Genomic DNA, 23,678 nt, shown 5'->3' with positions numbered 1-23,678 from the left:
GACTTCAGCGACAAGGGGTTTGGAACTTTTGCTAGTTGGTGTACCCATTATTTGTTTCCGGTGAGCTTGGATGTATATCCCGGGAGAGGGACTTGTAAGTAAGAATCGGTTGCTAGAGGAGGCTCATGAGGGGCTACAAATTTGTGCAAATTGGTACACATCTATGGAATCAGGGACCCATAAATTTCCTGTAATGACTCGCCATCCAATAATAAGCGATCCTGGATGGCGAGTCATTACAGGAAATTTATGGGTCCCTGATGGTATTTTGATCCTGAAAAGTTACAGATAGCTTTATAATACCAACTAGATTACATAAGATAATGTTCCAAGTTTCCATCCGTCACGATGTCTACGATTGAAAAGGATAAAGTTCAACCGGCTGCAAAGTGACATTTAGGGGCCTAGTAAGTAATAATCGGCTGTTAGTGTGGACCTCGGGCCGGATTGATGAATATGACATTATATTTTGAAAGCTCCGTACGACTCTTGCCTGGGGCCAAAAAGGATGGTTTTTGCTTGTCCTCGAGCCAGAGCCTATGGTGTGCAAAGGATAAAGTTCAACTGGCTGCAAAGTCAATTTAGTCCCTTCTTCCAATATTTTTTTTTTTTCAACCCTGAGGAATAGCCTTTGATCATCTGATTACTGATTGTGTTATTCTTTGTCTCTCACGGAAGAGGGACTTGTAAGCAAGAATGGGTTGCTAGAGGAGGTTCATGAGGGGCTACAAATTTGTGCAAATTGGTGCACATCTATGGTATTTGATCCTGAAAAGTTACGGATAGCTTTATAATACCAACTAGATTATATAAGATAATGTTCCAAGTTTCCATCCGTCACGATGTCTACGATTGAAAAGGATAAAGTTCAACTGGCTGCAAACTCAATTTAGTCCCTTTTTCCGATATTCTTTTGCTGTTGTTTTTTCAACGCTGAAGAATTTGATCATGTGATTACTGATTGTGTTCTTCTTTGAATATGCCGTTTTGAAAGCTTTGATAATTTTGACAATTTCAGCATTTAACCGATAGCGAAGAAACAAAACCAAAGTGTTGCTCTCGCAACACTTTAATCGGCAAAACCGAACAAAGGTTGTCGCAACACTTCACGTTGCCCAGGCAACGTAGGTCTAGTTCTCTTTTTATTTTAGCTAGTCTTTGTTGAGTTAGTGATTTATTTCTTGAGTAATTTTGCTTCTGTCCTGAAAAGTTAGTGCATAAGGAGGTGGGACTCGAGGTTTCTCCCCTAGAAATTTTATTATTTATTTTAGTAACTTCCTTTGGACTGATCTATGAATATGCCCATATAAAACCCGCATAAAGTTAATTTAATTTAATTAACTTAAAGTTAAGTAAAGTTAATTTAATCTTTTTCAGACTTAATATCTTTTTATCTAAGTTGCAGTAATTTTGTAACAACTTTGAAGTAACTATATGTATTCATAACACCAGTCTCAAGGATGCTACAATATATTTTAATGTAAAGGGCCAGTGGTCCCAATCGGGTGGATTTTGCTCCTCTTACCTCCATTTTTTTTGGTATTTTCATTGAATTCTCATTGAAAAAAAAATACTGCCCCTATGTTTGGAAGTGTACATCCCCCTCAACATTTTTGTAAATTATCACCACTGTCAGTGGAGTTTCCACATTTTCTGTTTCCATACCTCTTAATTTAAATAGTACATGATGATCTAAACCTGAACTAGAATGTAGGAATATAGTTTTATTATTTGTGTTAAATTTAAGATGATGTAAAAAACATAGAATTTTAAAAAATTAGTTGGGGCATAGGACCCCTAGACTGTAGCTGTAGCTAGACTATCTTCAGCCAAAACCTAGTGCCTATATTATCTAAGTTTTCCACAAAATTTCAAAAACGGTAATTTTTTTATTTTGGAACGGAGAAATATATTCCATTAGGTTTTCTGAGTGCCATTTCTTCTCGTCTTCGTCACCTCGTTTTCTGCTTTATTTAGCTAATAGGTTTGATAATTTTAGAATTCCCGCACTAGGTCGTAGCTTGATAAAACTGGTGAAACCCGTTTCTACCTCCTATAAAAAAAAACGAAAAAAAGAGGATACAAAAGTACTTTTCTATACAAAAAAGGGATTTTCCTTATTGCTCAAGCCAGGGGATTGTAAGTTTCATGGTTGGGTTTTGGGTCATGGCGATTCCAGTGGCTTACTCTTTATTTCGATCCGATTCGGTTTGAAATAACTAGTTCTGGGCTACTATTGGCCGAAGTTCGGCCTTCAGTAAATTGTAGCTGTAGATGCAGCCACGATTGTTCTGAAGCTAAGAAATTAGCAGATAGGAAAATTCTGACTTTCGCCTCTGGATTCGAGACTAATTTTTGTTTAGTTATTATGTTTTAGTTGTAACAACTGTCTGTAGCTGATAACTAAAAGTTAGTTTCATTCGGGATCGAACCGGAGACCTTCTGCGTGTAAAGCAGACGTGATAACAACTACCCTATAGAACTGTTAATTCTGATGTGAGGTATGAATGTATACATTTTATAAACGAAAACGGTATTCCGGGTTCTGGTAGTTCAGACCCTTGCAGCAGCGGGGGGTTAGCTTTGAATAATATTCTGTTCTGTGATTTCTTCTGAAGGAAATGCTATGGTTTTACATTCTACTTGACGACTCCATAAAAGAAGACACATTAATAAAATAAAAATAGCACCATTATATTTTTTATTTGATACCTACTCTTTTCAAATATCATATTCGTGTTTCAGACAATGCACACTTCACACTCTGGTGGTCACGGATAAATATAAGAAAATATAGGATAAATATAAAGCAGAAACAAACACTCAAACAAAGAAGTTTCTGCTTTATAACATGCATTGATCTGACTATCATGCTTCCTTCCATTATTGTACATTTTTAAACCATTTTTATATGATATTTTTATTAAAATTAATTCCATAGAAATCACTTAAAAGGGTTGTATTCACGAGCCAAGAATGTAGCAAACCCATTTTAGCGAAGAAGGCATGATCTATCACAAGACGATAAACAATGAAGAAATATATTATTTAGGACTATATACAAGACTACTGTGGGGAATCGGGCGCATTGTCACAAACGCAACTATTATATTGTAAAATAGCCTAAAATAAGGAACCAAATAGTCTTTTGTTTTAAAGCGTTTACTTCAGAAGAGCTGCTCTCATCCGGTTGTACCGTTTTTTGTTTGGGGTTAAATTGGCTTTTCTCAAAGGTGGCCATGCTAAATTGGGGTTGTCCGATCAGCTAGAAATCTTTGGGGTTATTCGTTAGGTTAAGATTTGCAGAGTTTCCAAGGATGTACTTTGAAAACAACACGCGGTCCCGAGTCATTCAAAAGACAAGGATCGTGTTGAAGTGAAGGAGGACTGTGGAGCAAGTGGACTTAAAACTTTATGTTGAGGAAGGGGGAAGGGCTAAATTACTTTTATGTCCAATCCACCAAAAAGTTTTTGTACTGTTAATTCCTACGGGACTTACGGTCTTTTGACGGTTACGCTGCGAGGTGGATCGAAAGACGTGTTGTTGCCGGGTTGTCAAAATGGCGTATCTGCAATATCCTGGGTATTACTTGGGTTATCAAGTTGAAATTTTTAGGGAGTGTTGAGGGAGGGGGGATATAGTTGAAACTTTTTGGCAGTCATCGACAAGGAAGGGAGGATTAAGGGGACTCTAAGTTTTGTACTGTAGGGAGAGGCTAAACATAGTACTTATCGGCTATATGATAAACACTTGAAAAGTGAAGTTTGGTTAGTGGTAATGAAATAAAACAAAAACAAATTATGATGAAAATATAATACTTCAGTAAAAAAATGAAAAACTACCCCAAAGAATTATTTAAGGAGGGCCTCACAGCGTAGTATATTAAGTACGTAGCCTAACCTAGGTACCTTTTTTGCCCCTCAACCAAAAAAAACTTCATAAATATTGTTCACGGAGTGAAAAACCCTTGTTTGCCTAGCAAGCCGAAGGAATTGTCTTGTTAATGAAGTTGCTTGACTAATCTCTGTCTTATGAGCGCGTCACAAATTATCGAGTGTTTATTATGTAACCGATAAGTACCTAAACATGTCTCGTTTCTCTTTAAATAGATTATTTTTGTTTTTCCACTTTAGATTATCGGACTTAAATCTAACCACAGTTATGTAGCGAGAAAAAAAAACAAACTGGATGTTGCTAGTTTATCAAAATAGCTTATCTCTAACATCTTTGAAACGACTTAGAGATCAAGTTGAAATTTCCAGGATCTTTTGGAGGAAGGGGCATGTGGGCCTCTAATTCTAGCTGAAGTGAGGAGACAGAGAATGGCTAAACATACTTTGTCTCAAATCTATCTAAAAGTTTATGTCCTGTAAGTCCTTGTGGGATAAAAATCAATCCACGAAGAAGTAATAATGTAAACGGCACTATATGGGCCCTGGTTAACAGAATAGGGCATACGCCACATCTCAAGAACGGGGTGGGAAACCGAGCTGAAACTTTTAGAGGGTTAAATGGAGCTCAAGTTTCATCACAGGGGAGGGGGAGAGGTAATTCTAAAAAACAGTGTGCGTATTCAGGCTATTAAAACAGCATATCTGTAATGTCTCGAGAACGGGCTGCGGTTGCAGCTAAAACTTAGATAATGTTGGAGGGGGGGGGGTGAGAGGACTTGAAATTGTATGTTGGAAAGAGTGACTAAATTGTTATGTATCTCATCCACCTAAACGTTTTTGCACTATAAGCCCATATGTTAATTAAAGCTTGTACATGCATTCACGTCTAAATAGGGAGGCAGATCAAAATGCGCTATGTACTGCCAGTTTATCAAAAAGGCGTATCTGTATCGTCTCGGAAATGCCTTGGGGCATCAAATTGAGACTATTCTGGGGCTTTAGGGGCCAAGTTCAGATTCTAACTTAGCGAAGTGGGGGAGGGGACTTAAAGATTATGTAGCCCCGAGCCGCTTGTATCATTTTTGGACTATAATATCTTATGGAACCTATAATTTATATACTGTTAGGAAGCGAGATAAATTAAAAGACACTTTGTTGCCAGGTAATCAAAACGTCATATCGGGTCCTGGGACAAAGACAAAACGCGCAGCGGATGTATGGGGGGAGTCGACCTTGGATCCTGACTGGGGGGGGGGGACGTATAAAAATGCAGGCTCATCTGTTTAAATTTTTGGCTGTGTGAGCCTCTGTTGGACTGGAATATATTTCCGGTGTAGTAGCGATGTAGACGAAAAGAATTCACGTGTATCCAGGCTATCGAAATAGGGTATCTGGATTACCTCAAGAATAGATTGGTGGACCGAGTTGGTGAGTATTTGGGGCCAAGTGGACCTTGAATGTCGACTTGGGAGAAAGTTATTCATTTTTTCTGTTTGTTTTAAGTTTGAATTGTTATATGACTTCATTTTTGCTCGTCTTAAGTTTAATATGGTTCTTTACTTTTCATTAAAAACTTCTTTCTTGCAGCCAAAGTAAATTCAGAGAAATGAAAAGACTGAAGAAAAAGAGTATAATTCTACACATTCTATTTCAAAGGAGAGGTGGGGGATCAATGTGCAGGTGGGGAGGGGCGAATAGTAGCCAAATTGTCTAGATCTTTATGAACCTTCAGATATATAGGAAGTGGTATGGAGGGGGGGGGGTAGGTAAATTCATCTCTTCCTTCATTTATACTAAGTCTGAATAAGGGTGCTGCGGGATTCTGCCTAAACTTTGGAATAAAGGTAGAATATTCCAAAGTTCCTTAGCATTATTATTATTTTTTATTTTTCATGCTTTTTCTGTGGTTTCTCAAATTTGCATAGGGGAATCGCAAAGGGGAGGGAGACGATTTTCGAGGGGGAATACACCTGGGCACTGACAAACTCGGCCTCATACACCCAAACTACACACACGCACACACAAACAAAAATTTCTGCACAAACACAAATACCCCCCCCCCCATCCAAAAAAAACAACAACAAAAAACAGCAGCAAACACAAATTAACAAATTACATGGGTGAGAACAACACGCCGATTTCATAAACCTCAAGACAATGTAATTTTTAAATTTGACCGAGTTCTGGTTGAACATAACACAATCTCAATTCATTGGGCATTTCTTCACAAACTCAACAACCAACACGTCTAATAATAAATCGTTATCTGGTAGTTATAACCAACAGTCTAAGCTTCAGCTGAGAACTTGAAATTCCATAACCATGAAGCTATGATACACATGTGAAAAGCAAAGAAAAGAGGTAATAATTCGTGATGATAGGTTGTACATAAACAAAGCACTATGAATTTTACAAATTTTCTCAAAAGGTAGTATTTGAAGTTCACGGTAACGATGCCTTTTACGTTCTGATAATCACCAGTCATATAGCCATATGAGGAATGAGGTGATTCACAGAAGCTTTTAAACAATACAAACAAAAATATAACATATACGGATGTAGAAAGCAAAATATAACATATGGTAAACATATGTTATACGGTTAACATCAGTGTAACAAATATGGATAAATGAAGCAAAAAAAGACATAGTTCCAAGGTGACATTTTCGGGTAACCTTCAGAATAACTGCGGTATACAGCAAGCAGGCTCGTATCCAGGATTTTTTTCGGGGGGAGGGTTTACAAAAGGATTTTTTTTTGGGGGGGGACTGAAAAAAACTAAAAACGCTTCAAAAATTTGCTTATATTCATTTTTGTTTCATTTTTACGAGTCGGACACTTTTTTTGGGGGGGGGGCTAGCTCCCTAGACCGGACACGGCCTTGACATCAAGCTACTATTTTATGGCCAGTTTGTTAGTGAACAAATTGGTAGTAGAATAACCAGAGCTGTGGAAATATCTAGGCGATCTATCTTTGCTAAACAAGACTTGTCTTTTTTCTCTGTGAATTGTAGTATTATGACGAAAAAAATTTTGGGCCGGTTGACGATTTTGTGAGGTTTTTTTTTTAGATAAAAAGTGTTTGAATTTGAATTTAGACCGGAAGTAAATTTTTGTGTGTTGAACCGCTTGGATGCTAAATGTTATATTGTTTCTTTTTATGCATGGCACAGTCAATACTGTGAGCCCCGTTGTAATCTCACTCGTTCTGGTCACATTGCTTTGAGCGTTAATTCTATGATATATTGAATATGCCGATTTTGTGGTATATTAAATCGGCTCCAATATCTCATTAATGATCTAAAAATTTGCTCGTGATACCAAGAACAACCAAAACCCTTGGTTTCGGTAGCAACTGTTGCCACATTTAAAAAAGAAATATGAGTCGAAAATCAGCAAAAAATCAGCTAAAATCATATGGCACCTAACAGCTTAAGTTCATGGTCCTTTCATTCGAAGGTGCAGTTGTATTTGGGGATGAACAGATTTTTAATGTTTGAGTTTTAAGAACAAATAGTGTTGAAAGCAAATCAGGTTTGCTTATTTGTTTTAACGTTGCAACACTGACGAAAATGTTTTACAACTATGAAACTTCTTAATTTGTAAACAACAAAAAAAAGTAATCTCAGAATATCGTTGTTTTCAGGTATAAATTTTCCCAAGCTGGATAAAGAAGGCAAAAACATTTTTATTATAATTTATTTGATTGAATTTTTATTTGATGATTTTGTCTTATATTTTACTTATTTATAATTTTGACTGATTTGGTGAATTGATTTAATCTACTTTTGTATTATATTTTTCTTTCTCTCACATCAAATATTGGTTATACTAAATATATTTTCTATCAATCCATTGATTCCCCTTCAACTATTTCAAATAATTTAGACAATTATATGACTATATACATTCCTCAAATAGTCATATTATATTCACTTTACCCTCTCCCCCTCCCCTGATGGGCAACCCTGTATTTGTCTATACAGAAATAAAAATCAACCGTCCCTGTCCCCCTTCGAAATATCTTTAAGTGTCTGACTCAATAGTTGAACATCCTTAATTTTAGATACAAGTGGGTCGTTTTGCTCCTCAGTTTTCTAATTACCTCCAACACGACTCTCAAGAACTACTCACCTTTCTTCTTGATGGACTCCACGAAGACTTGAACAGAATCAAGGAGAAGCCTTATATCGAACTTAAGGACAGTGATGACAGAGATGACGAGGTTTGTTTTTTTATTAATATTAATTCCTTTTGCAACATTCTTATACCTGTAGCAGCTGTAGTCAACCAATATATCTTTCTTTATTTTTAGATACCCAAAAACTCATTTGTGCTTTTGTTTGTATCGTTATATCGTTTGTTATTTTTATATATTTACGTTTGTTGTACCGTTTATGTTATGTCGTTTTTTGTCTTTAGATACCCAAAGACTCATTTGTGATTTCTTTGATATCGTTCGTTGTTGTTATATATTTACGTTTGTTGTACCGTTTATATGTTATATCGATTGTTATATCGTTTTTTGTTTTTAGATACCCAAAGACTCATTTGTGCTTTTTGCGTGGGTCGTATTTTATTTATTTTGCAATATTTTAGTGCTTTGCAGGAGCGGTTTTCAAACAATTCCACAATTTTCTTTTTCCAGATGCTAAAACTCAATTGTGCTATTCTGATGGGTTGCGTTTATTTGTTTATTTGTTTTGCAATATGTTTCTACTTTGCAGGAGCTGAGTTCAAACTACTCGTCTGTGCTCAAATTCGCACAGACCCTATGAGGTGCTTACCTTCAGACCATCATGGGATTGATAATTATGCATTACGGTTTTTGGAATGTTCTCTTCCTTGTAATTTATACCCGGTTTGTTTTTATCGCGTCACGTGTAGCCGTTTCATATACTTCGCTTATTGACAATATTCTTTCGCCTTATACATGTGAGGCTACGTCTGTGATTATGGATGAACCATCAAGACCATAGTATAATTATGTCAGATTATAAGATTCAAAAGACTCTGATTATAGAAATTATTATAAGAAAAAAAATTCTGTTGAAAATATATATAACTCAAAAGTAGCCCTTTGTGACGTAGACTGGAGTGAAGCTGTAGAAGAGCGAGAAATAAAATATATACCACTATGTATAGTGTATATAGTGGTATATATAAAATATACCACTGTATATTTTTTATAGTTTGAAATGAACAATTATATCATCATTGTCCTTATGAAAAAGCGCATCATAAAATTTTACCAAGAAAACATGGATTAATGAGTCACTCCTGAGATCAGTTAATGAAAAGAGCCATCTATATAAGATAATAATGGAATATTTGTCAAATGATAACATCCTACAATTTAAAGATTTCAAAAATTTGTTGGTGAAAACTCTTAGAATAAGTGAAGAAATATATTTAAACATTCTTTTAGGAATGCGGATTCACCAAAAACTTGTGATCTAATTAAACAAAAGATTGGAAGCAATTGCAATAATTTTTACCCAGAATTGTTAATAGATAAAAATGGTTTTGAGTTAAAGGGACATGAAGCTATTGCAGAATCCTTCAGTGCTCATTTTGCTAGTACTCGTCGTCTTGGATCGACTTCAGCTTATTCATATAAAGAGTACTTTCCTAAATCAGAGGATACAAGTATTTTTTTGGCCCCATTTAGTTTTGATGAACTCCAATAAAATTTAATAAATTTAAAGCGGGCCGATTCATTAAGTTTGAATGGACTTTCAACTAATCTTTTGAAACACCTTATATATCTGTACTTCATATACCTCTTGTTTCTATTTTAAATTTGGGTTTATCTTCTGGGCTATTCCCTACTAAATAGACAAATACCCTAGTTGACCCACGGTATAAAAAAGGTGATAAAACTAGTGTTAATAATTTCCGACCTATTGCAATACTTTCATTGCAATACTTTCTCCTTTGTCAAAGCATGTGCATTTGAGCATTTGATACTCTAGGTTATGCCATTTTGTTTGAAAAATTGAATTACTCTGGAATTTGTGGAAGAACATTGGGTCTAACAAAGTCATATTCACGAAATCGCGGATTCCAAGTAGAAGTCCAAGGCCATATGTCTCAGCCTAACTCCCTGGATGATATTGGAGCGCCCGGGGGTCTTACGTGGACCGTCACTATTTTTGATATATATAAGTGATCTCCCTATTTATTTATCCTATAAGGATAGCCTAGCAGTTGTGTTTGCAGATGATACAGTAGTATTTGTTAAAGCTAAACCCCTTAATTATTGATTGAGAATTTGGCGTCTGAAGTGAATTCAGTTATCCAGTGGTTTTCTTGTAATCGTTTAGTCCCAAATTTGTCTAAGACAGAATTTATGGTTTTTGGAAGATCTAAGGAAGAAGTTGCTAAAGTTGGGATTGATGAGTTAGTTGTTTTTGGGTGTAGAATTAGAATGGTTAAGACATATATATATATATTTGGGGATTATTCTTGATGAGCTTTTATCTTTCTGTGGTCATTCTGACATTCTCTGCATAAAATTATCCCAAATTTAGGATGTTTATATCGATTAAAGTATGTCTTCCTTTTTCAGTTAATAGAAATATTTACCTTAATACATTTCCTAACTATCTTAAACCCATCCAGATATTGCAAAATAAAGCCCTAAGCATTCTTGGTATTTTCTTTCATCGTCCTGGACGACTTCAACATCTTTCTCAAACAAAAACTTTACTTTTGTTTCTTCATATATTAAACCCATAGTCAACTTAAGGATTTGGAATTATCGCTCTGGCATTATGATATTCAGTCTTCGGCGAGTTATTTCTTTGCATCACATATTCTTGTCACACCCTTTCGCTCAATCGCTTCGTTGGCAACTATTTATATCATAAAAAGTTAAGGAAAACGGAATTATCTTTCAATTGAAAAATAATTATATGGAGTAGCACATTTTTTGTAGTAGCTGGTGCCAAGCTAAAAAAAAGAAACGTTGACAAATCAGCTAAAATAGTCTAAAAACAAGTGGCACCGAACACCTTAAGATAGTGTAGTATTCCTTTGATGGTGCATTTGTCTTTTACAGCCAAGTTGGTCAACTTGTAAAATGAGTTTGAATTTATTAATTTATGCTCATTTAACTTAATGGATTTATTTAATTTAATCAACTTTTTATGTATATTTATTCAATATAAATTTGCATTTACTGTACGTTTATGACAAAGTATATATTTAAAAATGTCGAAAACAAACAAGTCTGAAGTGATAGAAAAAAGAAAGAAAAAGAAATAAAAATCTGTACATTTTATACCTATTAAAACGCCATTAATGATCCTTTATTTTAGATTGTGGCCCAAGAAGCATGGGAAAACTACCGGAAAAGAAACGACTCAATAATTGTTGATCTGTTTCATGGGCTGCTTAAATCGACTGTCATCTGTCCTAAATGTAGCAAAGTTTCCGTCACCTTTGATCCGTTTTGCACCCTTTCTTTACCGTTGCCTGCCAAAAAGGAAAAGACGGTTGAGGTAAGATTATAAGACAATACTGATATTGGCAGGGCTGTAGGAATATCAAGCATATGTGTGGTAGTTGGCACGTATTTTGTAGCCAGTTTTCTATGTGGGGTTGGGTAAGAACTTGAGCGATTTTCCAGAGTACGCCCTTGTCTTAACCGCATAACAGCCATGTGGTTAATAGGTTGGCCAAAAATCATGGACGAAGGGTCGCTGGTTCGTGTCTCATTCGTAGCTATTGCTTGGTTTGGGACGTGGGTTAGTGGCATATCCCTGCAACACCAGGGAAGTGTCGCTGGTTCGAGTATCGATGATGGCTATGGACAAACTAGATCAGACAATCTTAGTTAATTACGCAACGAACGAATTCCTACACTGTTATCCCAAAACAGAGGTAAAAGGTCCACCGTGAAGCTTCACTAGTCGAAAAGCATTCGCGAAGTGGCCAATCATTTGTATCGACTAGCTGGCGAGTCCTGTTTGTGTGATGGTGAGTCCCGGTGTTGGGTTTAGGGCAAGGATTAGTGGCGTATCCTCACAGGACAAGCCACCCAGCTTCAAATAGACTCCTAGTGGAACCTAGGAAAAGCCACAGAGAGCATGGGCTGATTGCCCACAATCACGCATACACTTCATGCCCGGGGTAGAGTATCAGTAGATCGGCACCTATGCTACGAGAACTTACAATAAATGGTGGTTCGATCTCACTTTCTAGGGCTATAATGAAGGAAAAATTAAAGTCTTCAGGTTTTATTCCAAGGGCAGCTAATAATTTTTCGAATCCCACCGCATGGTTTTTTTTCGGCATTAATCATTCCCAGCAGCTAAAAGAGGTGCTCATGTAAGCTTTATCGTTTATTATTACGAGAAAGGAAATTTCTGGAAACTGGGAAATAGGAAACTCTAAGAAAATAATAAATAAGATTTTATATTACTAGACTCTAATTACATCAGTATTGAGAAAGCAATGCATTGAGGAAGTTTAGGTGATTTAGATTTATCGGGGGTGATATGTATGATGGGCTATATTTTTCCTCTTCATCATTAATAATGTATTTTCCATATGCAACTCTTTTCTTTTTGGGAACGTAAAAGACAAGCTTGTTCAAATAACTACCCAAAGCAACACAAGATCGCACAGTTTGCAATTGGAGCCTGTGAAGATGAAGATTGCAAGATATAATTCTTACCATCATTTGTTCATAACCCGGGTCATCAGGGTCTGGAACAAACTCCATTCCCAGTCCAAAAGATGAAATCACTGGAAGCATTCTCCAATAGCCTAAATATTAATATACCATATCTCGAGACTTTCAACCTAGGACGACTTTAAATAGCAATCGTGCCGCAGTCGATCTGCTCTTCGCCCTGCCATGACACTTTTCTTTTAATAAGGTGTCAGTTATGTGGAAATTTTGCATTGAGAGGCGTGAGGAATAAATTATTATATCATTATATTAAATTAATTTCTTAGCAAACAAGGAAAAGAACAGCAAATTCAGCATATGGAAATTTCATTGCATATACACAATCTGGGGTACATATCTGACAATTAGGGGTCTCTGCTAAGGGGTCTCCTCTTCTCTATTAAGCTAATAATAATGTATGAAAGTATTCTATATTGTGTATCTACGCGTAAGGTACAGTGAATGGTCTTCCGTTTTATGTTGTCTCCGTAGTGAAATGACACATAGAGATGGCTTAAAATAGCGATTTAGTGTCTAAAATAGTTTCAGGTCTTTAGATCTAGAGCACTGACCAAAAATGGAATCTATAAAGAACTGCGGGGATACAATTGACTTATAAACTTTACAATAAGTCTTCAAGTAATTCAACCTACATTTCCATTCATCTTTACATTGATTACGGTCCTGAACATTACGACTTTTGTAGTTTCGATGATTATATATTTATAGATTGTCTTGCGAATTCTTTAAGCATGATTTTGTAAACACAAATTTAAGTTTTGTAATATTTTCGATATTCTGGCCTAAAATGATCTTTATGAGTCGGATCCCGCCTCCAAAAACACTGAACTCCAGAACATTTTTCTAGACTTAACACAATAATTCAAAGAAACAACATCCTTTTCGTATCCTTTTACCTGTGTATTTTATCGTTTTAATATATTTTGCATCTGAACCACTCAAATATCGTTATTTTAAGATAATGATGGTAAACCGTTTTTGTTCCTGTATATTGAGAGGTGTTGCATATGATCGGGGGGGGGGGGGGGAAGACGTTGCATCAATAAGATCGGTCTGCTGAAAAAAAAAACTGTTTTAAAATTTCCCAGTTTTAACTGCAATTTTAGGGTAGTTTTAACTAAATCTAATAGTTCTTTTTTTGGCTTTCCCAATATTTATCTCCCGGTTAGGGAAAAGTCGCCAGCTAGTCGATGCATTTGATTGGCTACTTCCCCAAGATTTTTTGACTAGTGAAACTTCAGGTTGGACCTTACTCCTCCGTTTTGGGATAACAAATTTTGCATTTCGTTCTTTGCGTACTTAACTAAAGTTTTCTGATCTAGTTTGTCAATCTTGGAAACACAAAGATTTGTAAAAGAAAATCTTTCTTTTCATTTTTGTCGATTTTATTTACGTTTTTTAAGAACCAAACAGTAGTTTATAATAACATTTAATCAGGCTGAAAATTTCACTCTTGTATATTATCTTTCCCCCTCCCCCCCTCTCTCTCTCTCTCTCCCTCCTCCTTCCTTTCTCTCTTTTCCTTTTTCGTTCTTTTCCTTTTTCTTCTTCCTTTTAGGGAGAACAGAAGTAAGTTTTCTAAATATAGTCGACTCTCTCTCTAACTCGAAATTTACGGGACCACGATTTTTCTTCGTGTTCGGCTTATGTATAGTTCGAGTTAAAAGGGTCATTCTACATAAAATTTGGCTGTAAAGGTAGCGAGTTATAGAGGTAAGTTGAAAATTCGAAAATTGAAAAATGAAAATTCGAGTTACGGAGGTACAAAATCGTTAAATTTACTCCCTAAAGCCACTTCAAAGTTAAGAATAACTTTATTAGTGTATTATTGACATGACATATCAAGACTTGACTTTCAAATATCAATAATAAATTTAGTTTACTAGAAAATAGACACCTGAACATTAACCGAGTCTGATACAAAGATATTTAAGCAAGATTAACACATATCAAAGTTAACACATTGCAACTTGCCATGCAGAGGTAAACTTCGACTTGTGGAGGTAAAGTGAAAATTAAGTGAGGGATTATCTACTGAATTTCGAGTTATGCATGGTTTTTTCGATTTAGACAGGTTTTTCCAAGGAGATTGAAAATATTTCGAGGTATCGAGGATTTCGAGCTATCGAGGTTCGAGTTATCGAGAGTCAACTATATAAATAATTTGAAATAAAAATAAAGTGTATTTAAAAAAAAATAATATGAAACCGCTCTAAGGGCATGCTCTCATTCAAATTCATTTTCGTTATGGGCACCAGCGTTGGAAGTGGTTCTTTCTCTTCCAATTAAAAAAAGAAAATTTTGGTCTATAATGAGCAATATGACTATGTGAGATATATAGTAAATGTATAAAATCATGTAAGGGTATGACCTCAGTCAAGTCCATGTCTGGGTGACAATATAGGAAATGGTTCTTTCATTCATCAAATTTTATTTTTCTAAAAACAAGGATGTGTTTGGTCTATTCTATTCCTAGACTGTTTTTCTTGTTCTCTTTTTTCTCTTTTACATTTTTGTCATCCAGATGTTGACAACTACTTTTAAAGATGTCTAAAGGTATGCCAAGTCAAAGAAAGCCCTTCTCAATGACCCCCTACGATATTAGTCCTCCGTACCTGAAGCAGGAACTTTGTAAGATCTGCCTAACGTTGTGAGCAAACAGAACGTAAAGTACAGACATTAAAAATATGGTATCACCACAAGACGTATATACTAATGTTTTTCGAGACCAGATATAATATCTGGATATATATGGATTATAGATATTTCATATATAGTAAGTAAAAAAAAAAAGAGATTGAAAGATCAACTACATTTAGTTTTATCGAAGTTTTCTTCTGCCATTAAAATCATCTTGGATTTACCCTATACCCAATTTTTTTTCAACGTTGACAATGACTTAAATATATGTTTCAAGGTACATTTGGTCAAGGAAGGCCCTTCTCAGCGACCCATACGACATCGGTTCGCCGTACCCAAAGCAGGAAATGTGCGAGATCTACTCGAAGTTGTGAGCAAACAGAACGGTGTGCCTGTGAATGAACTCGTTGTGACTGAAGTTTGTAATTCCAAGTTTATAAAAGTTTATGGCCCTGAAGATTCGATATTCTCAATGACTGATAGGGATACTATCTATGTGTAAGTGTACAGATTATATAATTGTATAATTATATTCATATGTTTCGCACATAATTCACTAACATATAAATTTAATAAAAACACAATAATTTAGTATATAAATATATAATGTATTGTATATTATAATAGTAATATAAAACATAACATTTACTTTTTCATATTTACTTTTTTCGAATTAATCTTTTACCATTAAAATTTTCTGATTTTTTGATATGTTATTTCCGAAAAACAAAGAAAGAAAAAAAAATGTCAAGATAAAGAAGCAAACGGGACTACGGCTAGTAGAAGGAAAAGACAAACTAAAACCACGCAGATACTTCGCCTGTATATAACAAGGCGTCTTCAACGCTAAAACAAAGATAAAATCTAAAATAATCTAAAACCCAGCTCAAATAAAGTCGAAAACCCAGAAATAAGAAAAAAAGCTCCCTTATATTTTTATTTTAATTTTTGCTAGTTTTTCACCAATGTTTCTTCTTTTAAAATTTGATACCGAAGTACGGCATGACGGATGCCGGAGTACTTCATACGGAAATTTTGACCGTAAAAATTGAATTCCCCATTTTTCCTATTTTCAAGTTCAAGTTCTTTATTATTCTTTAACTATACATATTCAAACTATTCACACAACATCCCCGGCAGGGAGACTGGCTTGAAAGCCGGGTGACAATACAAACAGTAAAATCAAACAAACCCAGAAGAAACGGACGTCATCACACTTCTCACTCTATCTCACACCAAAAAATAAATGCCAAGAAACATTTATTAAAATTATTCTCAATATTCATACAATAACTGAAGGGCCGGGAACTACTTCCAATAATTTGTAATAACATTTTTAGGCGAAAATCTAGACCGTTCGGAGACAATGAAAGGCACGGGAAGCTTACTTAAAGGACAACGAGTATTATATGGTCGGACTGAGGGAGGGCCTGGAAAAAATGATTTAAAACAATCTGGTTGCAGATCCTTTAGAGAACGGACACGGAAAAGTATACATTGAAAAGCTAAAATTTGTCTAACCGGAATGATATTAAAATAACTGTAAAGACTCTTAGTTGGAGATTTACCAGGAAGACAAACTGGGGAAATAAAATAACATCTTAAGGATTCTCATTGCTTTATTTTGTAACTTCACAATAGGATAAATATGTGACTGAAACGTACTCAAATAAATAATGGAATAATAATTAATACACGAATGAACAAGAGAAAAATAGATTGATTTTAAAGCATAAAAAGGAAGGAAAAATTTAAGACGATGCATTACACCTACGTTCCTTCCTAACTTAAGCCTTAGGCTAGTGATATGAACTTTCCAGCTGAAATTCTGATCAACAATGACTCCAAGATACCGAGTTGTCTGTACTCGATTTATTTTTATTACTCGACCTCCAAATGTGACTTTAACCTCTTGTAACGCTGTTTTACACCTTTTTTATTAATATATAATGGCTGTCTACAACTAACCAATTCGAACAATTATGTTTCATTTTCACTGCCCTTCGTATTTTGAAATAAATATAATGTCTAAAAGAATGTGGCACAATATAGACCAAGCTATTTTTCACGGCTCGTTTCCTTAGTAGCTCATGTTTCCTGCGTAACCTCTTTAGATCATCTTGTGAATTTTTGGGCTATGGATAGTACTGGTTGAGAAATTGTGCGCTTCATGATTTACCTAATACAGGGTGCATGATTGATTTCGGGCCAAGCGTGCTTTAATATATTTAAGATAAGCAGTTGAATTAGGTCAGCGAAACTTAAAAAGGTTTCCAGGTTTAATATTCGAGCTGATTCCTTATATTTTTGGAGAATATCAAGTAAGGTTTGTCTGGATGTTTTTTCTTTCAAGCTCATTTTCTAAATAGAGAGGGCGGGGGGGGGGATCTTCCACACTGACATTCTAAATCTAAAAGAAAGCGTGATTTATTTTTTAAATTTATACAATTTCTTATTGCTGTCTTGACGAATCACTGCCCCCAAAGTAATTTTGTACGGATGCTCCAATCAACTTTGTCACTTTTCTCTTGTTTTTATGGAGTTCGTGGACTTCGCTTCTCAATTTTGTAATTTGATGTGCTTTCAGGTATATGATATAAATAGTGAATTTCCTGTTATTTCTTATTCACATTCTCGTAATTTTATTACTATTAATTTCATCAATAATTGCCTATCATAATTTTACCTGCAATTTTTAAACAAGATGAAAAAAATGAATAAAATAGTTAATTTTATCATGACAGGACAATAGACAAACTTACCCCCCCCCCCCCCCCGAAAAAAAAGCTTTACAAAACATCAAAAATTTGTTTAAACATAATTTTTTTTTCTTTACTGGTTAGTTTTTTGTTGGGGGGGGGGATCAAAATTGGCAACAATGGGTTATAACAATTAGCTCCACATAAAAAGGTTCTTGAACAAGTTTTAAATGTTTTGTTATATTTCCAAAATAATCTGGATCATACTCCAAGAAAAGGAAAAGAAATGAAAACATAGAGGGTAATGGAAAAAAAACTATCCTGTTTTTTTAAGGTATCAGCTACCCTGCAAAATAGATGACCCATCCTACTATAAAATCTGTGTCTACAATCGTGAGAAGAAGTCAACGTACGGTCTCTTAAGTCCATTTGGCCTGCCATTTATTATGGGAATTAAGAAATCCGAAGCCACAGTAAATCGTCTTTATGAAGGAGTTGTTAAGAAAATGCAGAGGTATTTCAAAAATCTAGACCCAAAAGATAAACTTTGGGAGGATATGGTGTTGCTTGAGAGTAGCTATATAAGTAAGTTTTTTTCTGTATCACTAGATTTTCATATTGTGTGAGTGTGTTTGTGATAAAATTTATGGCCTTAGAGTGCTAAAAATTTACGGCCTGTTATTCGCCAAGTCAACCATTCACTTAGATATTGCTAGAGATTAGCTATAAAATTAAGTTATTTTGTATCACCAGATATTTTTTTTTTTTAGTTATTATTATTTTAATGTATGGCAAGGTCTATATTTCAGTGTGCTAAGTGAGTTCTGTTTCTGTGTCACTGGATTTTCTTACGTAGGCTACGACAAAATTTTTGGTCCCGGGCTGCCTAAAAGTTGGGGTCTGATATGCCCCTTGTTGACCAGTTCCTTAGGTATTGCTAGAGATTAGCTATAAGCGAGTTATCTTTATGTATCAGATTTCTTTTGTATTTATGAGCAATTTGTGGCCCCGGGCTGCTAAAAACTTATGGTTTGATGTGCCTCTAGCCAACTATTTACCAGATATATCTAAAGATTAGCTATAAAGGCAAGTTATTTTCTGTGTCACTCGGTTTTTTTTTTATATACGACGCAATTTTTGGCCTCAGGGTGCTAACATCCTAGGTTCTGATCTGCCCTAGGCAACTATTCGCTTAGGTAATGCTAGAGATTAGCTATAAAGCAAGTTCTTTTTCTGTATCATTAAATTTCCGTTTATTTTTTTATATGACAAAATTTATGGTGCCGGGCCGCTAAAAAATTATGGATTGATATTCTGTTAGTCAACCATTCACCCAACTATAAACGAATTTCTTTTATATCTGTATCCCTATTTCTTTTTTCATAAAAAAATTAGTGGTGCCAGGCGGCTAAAAAGTTAGGGCCTGACATGCCATTATTCAGCCATCTAGCTATATTTCCCCCTAGAAATAGTAATAGTAGTAGCCCCAAAAGTTTCAACTTAATACCCTTAGTCGTTTTCAATATGTTACTGAGAGGTCATATTGGCAACCATACACATAATGCCTTTTGATTTAGTTTTAAAGCATAATGGGCCAATTTCATAATGACAAATTATGACAAAATTTATGGTGGCGGGCCACTAAATGTTAGGAATTGAAGTTCTATTAGTCAGCCATTCACCCAGCTCTAAACGAAGTTCTTTTATATCTGTATCCCTAATTTTTTTTCATGCAAAAATTAGTGGTGCCAGGCTGCTAAAAACTTAGGGCCTGATATGTCATTATTCAACCATCCAGCTGCATCTCCCCCTAGATTTGTGTTTTTTGAACTTCTTTTCAAAGGAATCAACCGACGAGTTTTCAGAATAATCCCTCACTAGAAACCTCCCTTCAAGCCTCCAAAGTGGAGGTCTAAAAAAGCCTGTTCTCCAAGTATTAATTGCCGGATATCTTCTCTCTTAGATCATCTGACAGTATCGTATATCTGCGCTTTTGATGTATTTTCTTCGCAAACGGTGGTAAAATTTGTGGTATCTCGCCGGAAAGAGTATGGTGGATGTATTCATAGAAAACGGTCATTCATGTCGAATCAAATCTCTCACTTCTAAGGATGTCCAATTGATACTACAAGTCGCCGAGACCCTATTTCCGATTTCCTGGAATGGTGCTAATTTGACTCATCTGCTGATTAAAGTCACTGGCTCAAGAAAGTTTTTTTTTGATATTAGAAAGTTTGGGAAAAGAAATCACACCCACGCACTGATGTAGTCACAAGCTGCGTTTTGAGTTCTTGATGAATTTTCGCTGATAACCTTTGGCCTTATTTTGGATCTCTGGAGTGAAGCCAGTTTGATTCAGCTGTTGACTCAATTCACTAACGCTAGGAAGGTTTCTTGTAACATACAAAAATTTCGTTTTTTTTTACAATAGTAAGTTTTAACGCCTGTACACTTTATGTACCCTTAAATCAAACACTTCGTGGTAACGAACTGTAGTAAGGAGCGATCCGGCTCAATAGTAAACAGAACTTTAAAAAATGGGATTTTGATACTAATAGATACATCAAAGGAATTGGATTTTTATGCTGATTTGAAATATATAAGTTTCATCAAATTTATTCTTACTTATCAAAAGTTACGAGCCTGAGAAAATTTGCCTTATTTTGGAAAATAGGGGGAAACACCCCCTAAAAGTCATAGAATAAAACCATCGCATTCAGCGTATCAGAGAACCCTACTCTAGAATTTTCAAGCTCCTATCTACAAAAATGTGAAATTTCGTATTTTTTGGCAAAATAAGTGTTTTTTTTCAGGGGTGATTGTATCGACCCAGTGGTCCTAGAATGTTGCAAGAGGGCTCGTTCTAACGGAAATTAAAAGTTCTAGTGCCCATTTTGAGTGACCAAAAATATTGGAGGGCAGCTAGACCCCCTCCCACGCTCATTTTTCCGAAAGTCAACGGGTTAAAATTTTGAGATAGCCATTTTGTTCAGCATAGACGAATAACCTAATAACTATGTGTTTGGGGACGACTTACTCCCTCACAGTCCCCGGGGGAGGGGCTACAAGGTACAAACTTTGACTAGTGTTTACATATAGTAATGGTTATTGGGAAGTGTACAGACGTTTTTAGGGGATTTCTTGGATAGGGAGGGGGTTACATGGGAGGATCTTCCATTGAGGAATTTGTCATGAGAGGAGAGAATTTCCATGAAGGGGGCGCAGGATTTTCTAATATTATTTAAAACAATAACAATGAAAAGATAAATTCGAAAAAAAATTTTCAACTGAAAGTAAGGAGCAGCATTATAACAAAACGAATGGAAATTATTACGCATATGGGGGGTTCATCTCTTAAATACCTGCTCTTTACGCTATAGTATTTTTAGTAATTTCAACTATTTCTTCTACGGCCTTTGTGATTCAGGGGTCATTCTGAAAAAAATAAGGACAAAATTTAAGCATTAGTGTAAAGAGCAAGGTATTAAAGAGGGGGCAAACCCCCTCATATACGTAATAAAAATATACGATTATAGAAGTTCGTTACGAAAGTTAATTTGGAAGTTACGTATATTTTTTATTAATAAAAACGTTCGTAAGAAATTAAAAGTTTTAGTTGCCTTTTTAAGTAACCAAAAGATTGAAGGGCAACTAAGACTCCTCCCCCACACCTTTTTTTTTCAAAATCGTCCGATAAAAACTAAGAAAAAACCATTTAACCAAAAAAAAAAAAAAAAAAAAAAAAAAAAAAAAAAAAAAAAAAGCAAATATCGTTCTAAGTATTCATGTGCGAAGAGCCAAAATCAAAACATGCATTAATTTAAAAACGCCCAGAAATTAAATAAATAAAAAAACTTGTTTTTTTTTATTTAATTTCGTTTTGAGTTAATGAGGAGTTTAGGGTTATTACATTTGTCTTATTTTTTGCTTTATTTTGAATCTTCTAGATTAGTGCGAGTAGACAGAGGATGTAAGTTGTTGTGTCAAAATGTTAACACCCTGCTGGTGCAGGGTGTTAGGCTATTGGGATGTTGGGGTGTTGGGATGGCAAGTTGCTTCGGTAGTTGAATGTCCTGTCACCCGATAAAAACGATGCCTTCGTTTGGGCGAACATTCGAATTTTTCCAATTTTAGATTAGTGTTGAAAATCCAGTTCTCTGGCTGGCAAAATAAGGTTAAGAATAAAAAAAATTGGCTGTTTATGTACAGGCGAAAATGCTCTATTCGGCTATTGTAATTCAAAAGGCAGTGTATCTCGAACCCTGATTTAACTTTCATTTCCTTAAGGTTTATGTTTTCTGTGAAACATACGATTTTACGATATGCCTTTGGCTAAAGAGTATGGATAGTTTACAAAGTGGAAACTGACGCTAATATCTGCAAAAAAAGACCCTTAACACCTTTTAGCGTTTGGTGGCTCTTAGTTAAAAATAGCCCTAAAACTCTGTTGTGAATGAGGCTATATCAAAATCTGCTTTATAAAGTCCAGGCCACATCATAGTCAGGTGGCGGGATGTTCAGTGAAATAAGTTTGAGATACGAAACTTTTGCTTAGGTTTTGAAAACCTTGAAAAGTATTCTTCAGAAAAATAGTTACTTCTAGAATGCCAAGGAAATCGATGCGCAATAACAATCTTAGAAATTATTTCTTAGTGTGCGGTTCATTTTTAACATAAAAGAGTGCATGTTTTCTTGCTTATTCGCGTGGCTATTATGCATAACCCTGCATATCTCTGCTTAATCCCAAAATCCTATTGTGAATGAGCCTTTAACAAGATCTGCCGTGTAAAGCCCGAGCCGCATTATAGTCACACTTGTTGGTCAAATCAAAGTTACGCACAACTACAGCGCTGACAATTGCATTGGCAGCGCATTTACATTTTTTCAACTTAAAAAATTGTTTTAATTTCAAGGATAAAATTCTTGATTGATTAATCATAGTAAATAGGTAGGTAGTATGCGTTTATTTCATCCAAAAAACTACTAAAATTGTACTTACAATCAATAATATACTGCTCAATTTAGGGACCTAAAATGTCCCTGTTCAGTAGCAAAACAACAACATATAAATGATAACTATTCATTAAAAATCTAAAAAATACCGCAAAGGAAAAAAAACAGACGAAACACTATGCAATCTCTAAACAGCCATCTCTCGTCTTAAAAGAAAAGATAAATTTTTAACCAATATAATTTACAATTTATTCAAAAAATAATTTTTTATTATTGCTAAAGGTATAATTTTTTAAAACTAGAAAAAATAGAAGCTTGGGACTGCCGTTTTTCTATCTTTGACAGGAATGTGTGCAGCTGTTTGTGCGAAGAAGGTAAAGCAGAAACAACTTTGATAATTATAGAAAGGTCAAAGTTCGAAGTATTTCTGCTGCTGAGAAAAGGGAAAAACTTCTAATTATTTTGAGACATAAATAAGATATATATTAGACCAATGGATTGAGTGGGTAAGTGCCTCCAGGAAATTTTTAAGTGTGGAAACCTTCCGGGAGCTTTGTTTTTACCTATATTTAAAAGGGAATTTTCTCATTTTGTATATTTTTTCACATTTTTAATGTCTTCTTGTTTCGCTTGGTGCCATGTGATAATGTGATTAGGCAAAACATGGAAAGAGGCTGGAAACACATCAATGTTGATTCGAGCTTTGAAAACCACGTTCTTTCTATATTAATTTTCCGCCGCTGAGATATAAATATCACGAGGGGGACATCAGGATTTGAGAAGTGCCTAGG

At 35.2% G+C, this 23,678-nt stretch overlaps 1 protein-coding gene across 1 annotated transcript in view; it reads left to right on the top strand.

The window, feature by feature from the left end:
* The window catches only part of LOC136037731 (ubiquitin carboxyl-terminal hydrolase 15-like), a gene marked incomplete at its 5' end in the record, with an annotated part of 88,687 nt that overhangs the window by 27,046 nt on the left and 37,963 nt on the right, over positions 1-23,678 (top strand). The window contains 4 exon segments of the mRNA XM_065720506.1: positions 7,961-8,119; positions 11,217-11,399; positions 15,513-15,733; positions 18,269-18,519. Of these exon segments, the coding sequence (XP_065576578.1) occupies positions 7,961-8,119; positions 11,217-11,399; positions 15,513-15,733; positions 18,269-18,519 (814 nt within the window).

This window comes from Artemia franciscana, chromosome 17, assembly GCF_032884065.1.
Source record: "Artemia franciscana chromosome 17, ASM3288406v1, whole genome shotgun sequence".
NCBI lineage: Eukaryota > Metazoa > Arthropoda > Branchiopoda > Anostraca > Artemiidae > Artemia > Artemia franciscana.
Note: the sequence above shows the minus strand (reverse complement) of the source record. Positions and strands in the feature narration are given on the sequence as shown.